General features: G+C 38.1%; 1 protein-coding gene across 1 annotated transcript; it reads right to left on the bottom strand.

Moving 5' to 3' along the window:
• Window positions 1-3,868: 3,868 nt before the first annotated feature.
• LOC138348954 (uncharacterized) lies at window positions 3,869-6,306 on the bottom strand. The gene is made up of 3 exons (XM_069298569.1): window positions 5,625-6,306; window positions 4,308-5,534; window positions 3,869-4,155 (listed from the first exon to the last, which is right to left on the bottom strand). Exons 1-3 carry the CDS (start codon window positions 6,304-6,306, stop codon window positions 3,869-3,871), a joined length of 2,196 nt encoding a protein of 731 aa, XP_069154670.1.
• Window positions 6,307-8,636: the final 2,330 nt, after the last annotated feature.

Below are 8,636 nucleotides of genomic sequence, written 5' to 3'. Positions count from 1 at the left end.
ACCATTGCATGACCCTAAGTCTAAAAGTTGAACTAGGTGTCTGATAATCTGGTAGAGTGATGAGATGTCAAGTGAGTGTGAGGAAGATTTGAATAGTCCACTATTTGTACTGAGCTATAACTTGCCTGGTTAGTCCTGCTAAAAGTAAGCTGTAATAGACAATTAGGAAAGGATCATAGGCCCTTATTCAATGTAGCCCATTTTTAGCCTAAATAAAAGAAAACCAAATGAAATTTATCCTTCTTGATCCAAATGATTTGAGCTTAAATTAGACCTTTCTTTTTCACCCCAACTGATCTTTTCTGGGACTAATGTGTTGGCCCTGGTCCCTCCTTGGACATGTACACCTCAGCTTATGCCAAAAGCATAAGTTGAGGGTAGCTAATGCAGTAAACTACCTTTTTATTGCCCTGACCCAACTTTGGGTATTGTGTACTTTGACTCATGGCAAAACCATGAGTTGAGGGTGGCTATTATGAGGAATGCTCTGGAAATTTGGGTTGAAAGAATAAAGAGAGAGAAAGAACAAAAGTAAAGTGACTCAAGAATTAGTTGAAAGAAAATTTTAAAAAAATTTAAAAATTACAACAAATACAAGCAAGAAAAGAAGAGAGTCACTTACATAAATGAAGAAAAAATGGAAAATAGCAAGGTGAAAGAATATGGGAAACTGGGCAAAATAAAATGATAGAAAATGGTATGTTTAGCCGATATGTTAAGGAGGGCAAAAATTCACTAAATTATACCTAAATATACCCTACCTGACCCTGAGCCTATGTTATAAGCTAAGAAAGTCCTATCGTGATCCTAAGGGTTGTATAGCGAACTTAAAGCAGTGAAAATAAGGGCAAGATTATGGCAATAGGTATGAATGAGTGTGAATTTGTTCTGAGAGTGAGTGTTGAAAAGTAATCCTTATAATCAAACTGAAATCATTGTGTGAAAAATGAGTATTTTGTTTTTAAGTGAGGACACTAGTTGTATTACCAGAAATATTAGCACCTCGGTGAGAAATTGAAGAGGATAGGTGTTAGTGCATGGTGAGTCTGTGTCATGGTCTGATTCCACATAACTCAAGTCTAATAGTGATAGCATGCATAAATATGATGAGATTAATCGGGATTGATAGCCAAATGGTTGCAAAGGATAAAACATGGATACTATTGTACAAAGATTGTGTATTGAGTAATAGTGTGTCGCTTGAGGACAAACAACGAATTTAAGTTGAGGGTGTTGATATACCGTGGTTTCACGATATTATTAATACTTTTTCCTTAAGTTTAGTGTGTCCAAAAGCCTTTTTGTGCTAATTTTTATATAAGTTTCTCTTTATTTGCAGGAAATCTGTCTTAAGATAAATGCGGAGGTTTTTGAACATAGAAATGCAGAAGAGACCACCTACGGAGCTTGTGACGGTCCATCATGTTCGTGATGGTCCGTAGGTGGCAGCGTAGTGCAGCTGCTGATGGAAGATGGGAAAGTCTGACCAAGTGTGGGGTTACGGAAAGCGTGACGGACCGTCGTGTCCAAGACGGTCCGTCTTGCAGGTTCGTCATGAAGTTCAGAAAAGTAGTCCCAGTACCCATATTCTAAGAGTTCAAGTGTTTTGGAACGGAGACCCTCGACGGACCGTTGAGCTTGTGACAATCCGTCATACCTGCCGTCGAGGGTAATGAAGAGAGCAGCAAGAGAAATTTCATCAAGTATGGGACGATGGAGTCCATGACAGGCCGTCATGACCGCGACGATCCGTCGCAATGTCCGTCGATCCAGCCGCGTTTTGAATGATTTCCAACAACGAGTCCTTGTTTAATTAGGTTTTTATTTTCTATAAATAGTTTGAAAAACCTCGTTTTTGAGGTTAGACTCTGGATTATTTTGTTAGGACCTTGATTATTGTTAGATTCTTGATTATTTTGAGATTCTTTGAATTGATTGTTGGTGATTTTTTTGATTAATCAAGTGAACTTTCGGATTTTACTGTTTCTCATTTAAGTAAGTACATGAATTCTTATACCATATATTTGAATATTGTGATTACGACTATGGGTAACTAAACTCCATAACTAGGGTTGTGGGAACCATAGGCAAATAATGAGGTAAAACCTAACTAAAATAACAATTCTAGAATAGTGTCTTGCATGTATTGATAATTCTTTCGCATAGAAGTCTTTTTAATGGATGACCAACGTTATAACTTGTCTAATGCTACTTGACGGACCAAGGAGTTAGATAATAGGAAAAGAATTATCAACATAAATTTAGTGTATACTATCTAATAGGCTAGTATTGATTTGTACGAGGTAATAACTTAGACAAATATCAAATATGATGCTTAATATGAGGTAAAGATAAGGGTTAGGATAGCAACACACGTAGCCGGACCAAGGTGCAGAGTGAAATTTTCTAGATGCCAGATCAAGGATTTAGAAATACATAAATTATCACTTTGCATGCAAGATACTCTGAAAGAATGGTTATAGTTAGACTTATCAAGTTATGAACCTGTGGGGAACACGTAAACCCTAGTTACTTTTATTTATTGATTAAACTCTAATATTCGAAGCTGTTAGTTGTCTCTTTTTATTTCGCTAGTTATTTTCATTTATTTAGGAATAGAAACCCCCCTTTTTATCAGTTTATGCTTTCCAAGGAAATAATTGACTGTACAATAGTAATAATAGATTGAAGTTATGTCTAAACTATTTTCCTCCTGGGAACGATCCCAACCTCACTAGTTGGGTTATTTACTTGACACGACCGCTTACTTCTTATTTGAGAAGTAAGTTTGCGCCTATCAATGACCATTTCAAGTCCAAGTATCAGTGCTTGATATTCAGCGACATTATTGGAGCAACATTGTTTTAGAGTAAAAGAGAATGGTAGAATCTCTTCTTGTGAAGTGATGAACACCACGCCAGCACCAGCTCCGCCACAATTTGCAGCCCCGTCAAAGTACATTTTCCAAGGAGGTTGAACTTCAATTAACATCGCATCTTCATCAGGAAACTAATCAGTTAACTCCCAATCATTTGGTATAGGATAGTCTGCTAAGAAATCCGCTAGTGCTTGTCCCTTCACGGATTTTTGAGGGATGTACACAATCTCAAATTAGTGGAATTGGAGGTACCATATTACTAGTCGGTCTCTAAGGACAGGTTTTGACATAACAAACTTGATGGGATTTGCTCTAGAAATAAGGTGGACAACATGAGCTTGAAAATTATGCTTCATCTTTTGAATTGAGAAGACCAGTGCCAAGCATAACTTTTCAATTGGCAAATAATTTAGCTCATTTGGCGTCATCGTTCTACTTAAGTAATAAAGAGAATTTTCTTTGCCTTTACTATTCTCTTGAGCTAACAGGGCTCCTACAGACCTTTCTTGTGCTGCAATGTAGAGTACCAATGGTTTTCTAGGTATAGGGGCTGCAAAAACCGGAGGTTTTGCTAGATATGATTTGATACTTTTAAAGGCTTCGCTACATGTTTGGTCCCAATTAAAAGGAGCACCTTTATTCATGAGATGACTGAATGGTTGACATCTCCCCGCTAGATTTGAGATGAACCTTCTCAAGTAGGCTAACTTTCCTTGGAGACTTTTTAACTCATGAGTATCTCGAGGTTCAGGCATCTTTGATATTGCATCGACTTTGGCTTGGTCAATTTCAATTCCTCGATCTCTCAAAATAAAGCCAAGAAACTTGTCGAAAGTAACTCCAAAGGTACATTTCAATGGATTCATCCTTAGTTGATATCTTCGGAGTAACTCAAACACCATTTTTAAGTCTTTCAAATGATCACACCTCTTCCTCGACCTTACTACCAAATCATCAACATAACATTCAACATTTTTATGGAGCAAATCGTCAAAGATATTTTGCATAGCCCTTTGGCGTGCGAAATGCAGTGATTTCTTCATCTTTTGGTGACATACGGATTTGATTATATCCAGAAGAACCATCCATGAATGACATTGCCTCATAACCAGTGGTGTCATCAATCATCAACTCTGGAATGGGAAGAGGGAACTCATCTTTAAGGCATGCATTATTGAGATCTCTAAACTCAACGTAAACTCGAATTTGACCATTCTTCTTCCTCACAGGAACAATACTTGAAATCCATGTAGGATATTTGACCTCACGAATAAATCCTGCCTCAATGAGTTTGTTAACTTCATTTTCTATCAATGGAATCAAGTCTGGTCTAAAACGTCTTCGAGCTTATTTAACTGGACGAGAACTATTTTTGACTGCCAATTGATGGATCGCTACTCTAGGATTCAATCAAGGCATTTTTTGTAACTCCAAGCGAATACATCTCTATATTCTTTGAGTATATTCATGTAAGCGACTTCTTCATCAATTTCTAGAAACGCACTCAAGTAAGTTGGCTTCGGATCTTCATCAGTGTCAAGGTTAACTTCTTTCAAAGGATCTATTGTGATCTTTACTCCTTTTTCAAGTTCCGGTGGAGCATATTTAGCATCTTCCTCTTCCACAAGATCACTGTAATTGACTGATATATGACAACACGAGACAATATCTTCTACCTCTTTATCAATCTTCTTTTGAGGCAAAGAATCGTACTCATTTTGGATTGTAACATGATTTGAGGAACCTACACTTTCTTCATCTTCCTCGCGCTCTTTGGTGTAAACCACAATATGAATCTTTGCCTTGAGTTTCTCTTTATAGGAAACCATAAGTTCCACTCGTCGCCTCATCCTAGTAGGAATCAAACTTCTTAAATCCTTTCGAATCAAATGTGAAGTAGGCTTTGTAACTTTCAAATAACTTCTCAGGTTCATGTTATTCTTCTTCAAAGGACCTAACCTCTCAAACACAGAAATTCTTGTTGTCGCTTCACCAAGTGGATCAAAGACAGAAGTCCTTTTATTGGGAGAAGTGACGTCATCTTCAAAAGTTATATCATTATTACTGGCCCTTCTTATGGAAATGTGAATTGGCGGCGGTTGGCTATAACCTAGGCCTTCACGCGCTTTCCTAGTTGTATCTTCTGATGGGAGTTTCTCTAGCGTTGATGGCTCGCTAGGGTTGTATGCTGCCTTCACAAATAACTTGTAGGCATTGGGATCAAAACCTTCTCTTGTGTGCTTTGTAGGGAGATCCATATCTAGCACTTGATCTTGAGCGACTGACTTTTCTGGCAACTTTGCAGACAAGTTTGTTGCATCAATCCGTCTGATAGGAAAAGTTAGCCCTCTTAATGTATTTTCTTCAAGGTTAGATGGTTGATCTTGTTTTTCCTTCTCTTTTGGAACATAACAAAGCCTAGAAGTCTGCTTCTTCTTTGAAGACAAGATCTTCACTTCATTAAGAATGGGACAAGAGTCTTTAGTGTCAATTTTCCTCTTTTCGATAGCTGCATCAATTCTTTTACTTATGATATTATCAATTTTGATTAATTTGACATCATTAGATTTGATCCCTTTAACAACATAACTTCTCATAAAGAATTTGGCATCCGCAAAGTGTGTCTCCACTTCGGTGAAAGGACTATCATATGCAACTATATTTCATTCAATTCCACCTTCAAGATATTTCAAACATTGATAGTAAGAAGATGAGACAATTCTATTCTCATGTACCCAAGGCCTACCAAGTAATATGTTATATGATGTCTTTGCGTCAATCACATGCATCCATGCACTTGATCGCAAATCTCCCATGTGGATCTCTAATTTCATAGAGCCTATGGACCTCTGCGCGCCTTGATTAAATCCTTGTATCAACAGACGACTTTCACTAAGTTCCCCCGTCGTGATACCAAGTTCCTTCAATGTGTGGATAGGCAAAATGTTGACTTTAGATCCTTCATCTATTAAGATTCTATTTATCTTCTTCTCTAGCACATGACCCACCATATACAAAGGACGATTGTGTAGTATTTCACCAAATAGAAGATCGTTATCCGTAAATGTGATTTTAGTATCACAGACATGTGCTTCTTGGGAAGAAAGTTCAATAGATTTTTCTGAAGATGAAAGAGACATCATTTCTGAGATTTCCCTTGATTCTTTTTCTTCTTCCCCAGGAGACACTTTTGGTGAGGATTCACTCGTTGTTACTTCTTTTACAGTAGGAGGAACCTTCATTGTTTGTCCTTTATCCACATTGAAACATGATGCCTCGACATTGCCTTGAGTGGACTTTGTGTCGAACGAGCTTAGCAAGAATTCCTCTAGAGTCACAAGACGTCGAGGTTTTTGGTAGTGATGCACTTCAACCTTTGCCCTTTTGGGGCACTTGATTGATTTTTGCTTATTTGATTTCTTCACCATTTTTCCTCTAACCGGTTGCTCGGATATTTCTTTTTGTAAGCTTGACTTGGTGCGTCTTCGCCTAGTTACAAGAATCCATCCCTCATCACTATCTATGTCAACGTCCTATTCTACTGGCTTTTCTTCATGCTTTTCAGAGATATACTTTTGGATTGGATCCAATGACCCAAACGTGATAGAGATCTGGTTAGAACAAACCTTCTCATCATCAAGGATAATTTTATTTTTGTTTACCAATCGCATCACTATCCTTAAAGACAACATTTTTCAAGAGGATGACTCACAAGTCTGTGATACTTGCAATAATTTGGGTCATCAGTTTTCCAGCTTCATCGGGTCGCTACATCTCTGGAAAGTCAATGATCTTTAACTCAAGAAATTCATCAAAAGTTTCAGAAACGTCAGAATCCAAGAAGGGATACTTTTTCCCTTGCATCTCCCTTAGCGTCGACTTTTGATTTGAACGTGTTTGGAAAGTCGTTCTCACATTTTGTTTTACGCCCTCATTCGTGGTGAACTTTGAGGGTGATACATTTACACCCATGGACTCTTTGTTGTCATTTCTGGGCAGAAACTTGCTCCATCTCATGGGTTCCTGCTTGTCCCTTCCTTTGCGAGGATCATGGACAATAGTGATATCTTTTCCGGCAGATGACATGCTCAACTCCATATCATGAGCGCGAGTAGCTAAATCCTTGAAAGAATTTGGTTTTATTCCTTGCAAGATGTAAAGAAGCTCCCAGTGCATTCCTTGAATACACATTTCGATTGCAGAAGCTTCACTAAGCATGTCCTTGCAATTTAGGCTCGCATTCCTCCATCAACTTATGAAATCTATGACCAGTTCGTCCTTCCTTTGGCGAGTATTCGTGAGTTCTACCATGCTTACCGTGCGCCTTGTGCAATAGAAGCGATTGAGAAACTCATGTTCTAGTTGCTCCCAGCTATCAATAGAGTTAGGTTTGAGATCCGTGTACTAATCAAAGGCATTTCCTTTTAGGTAGGGGACAAACTGTTTGACAAGATAGTCTCCATATGTTCCAACATTATTACATATCTCCACGTAGTGCGTGACATGTTGTTTTGGATTTCCTTTTTCCTCAAATTGTTGAAATTTGGGAGGTTGATAACCAGAAGGCATTCTAAAGATATCAATCCTAGCAGTGTATGGCTTAGCGTACATATGAGAAGACTTGGTGGAGACTTCATACTTATCTTTGATGGTGCCTCCAATAAACTCCTTCAAGCGATCGAGTGGGATCATTCCTTCAGAAGAAACTGACATCTCTTTAACAAACGGGGCATTCTTAGCAGGATCTTTGATTTCTTTCACTTCAATGCCCTTTCCAGGTGCATAGCTCGCATCTCCATCTAAAAGTCCTTCTATCCTGTCCATCAACTTGTCAATTTAAAATTATTGGTGTTGTACATGCTTCGTCAATCCTTTAACCAACTTCGTCAGATTTGCGAGTTGTTCCTCAGGAGAGGAAGCAGCAGTCACCATCGTTTGCATGATCATCGGAGATGCACGAGAGTAACATGTATTGTCGCGCAAGTTAATTTTTAGTGGAATCACGTTACGCGATATACGTGGAGATGATTCATAAGTTGAATCAATGTTCTCCATTGTGGTAGAGTTTTTGGAACCATATTGCTCAAGTAGAGCCAATGTCTTCTTGATATTTTCAGCAACACTACTTCCTCCTTCTAGTGAATTTGTGGAGGAACTTTCTCTTTTTGGAGTCAAACGCCCAAAAAAGGAGTTGACACAAACGACACGTGAAGCGTTTGTTGTCCTAGTGTAGCAGCCTTGCTTCTCGTAACAGCTCCAAAACATCCAAAGGTAACATAAAGGATGTCTTCCACTTCAGTAGAGAACTTGGAGCTAGTGACCTTAGAGGCGGTTGATCGAGAGTTGTTGTTCATGGAAGTCATCTTGATATTCTTTGACTTTTGAAAAGTTGAGATTAGAGGTAGAGATTGTCGCACTGTGCGTGCCAGAATTTGTGACAATAAAATTCGCGTCGAGAAAACAATAATCAAGAATGGAAAATTGTAGCAACAATCAATTTTATTATTTCAAATGCGAGTGTTACAATCTCTATAATTCCTCTGAATTCGCCTTTTCAAATATAAATTCAAGGGCTTTAAAGCTTGTTCTTGAATTTATGATGAACTTTGAACTTGAACTTTATCTTGATCTTGACTTTTATTTGAACTCAAGGGCTTCAAGCTTGTTCTTGAATTCGGTGGTCTTGATCTTGATCGTTCTTGAAATTGAATGCTTGAATTCTTAAACTTTTAGCTTTGTAGAGAATTAAATGGTGTTT

Source organism: Solanum lycopersicum, chromosome 5 (genome assembly GCF_036512215.1).
Source record: "Solanum lycopersicum chromosome 5, SLM_r2.1".
In the NCBI taxonomy this organism is placed as follows: domain Eukaryota; kingdom Viridiplantae; phylum Streptophyta; class Magnoliopsida; order Solanales; family Solanaceae; genus Solanum; species Solanum lycopersicum.
Note: the sequence above shows the minus strand (reverse complement) of the source record. Positions and strands in the feature narration are given on the sequence as shown.

Bases quoted from the DNA above. Each gene is read 5' to 3' on its own strand.
- LOC138348954 (XM_069298569.1), bottom strand. From the start codon at position 6,306: ATGGTGAAGAAATCAAATAAGCAAAAATCAATCAAGTGCCCCAAAAGG. The intron at 5,535-5,624 runs GTAGGCCTTGGG...AATGAAATATAG, and splicing joins ATCATATAACATATTACTTG to TTGCATATGATAGTCCTTTC. The intron at 4,156-4,307 runs GTTACAAAAAAT...TCATTGAGGCAG, and splicing joins TAGAGATGTATTCGCTTGGA to GATTTATTCGTGAGGTCAAA.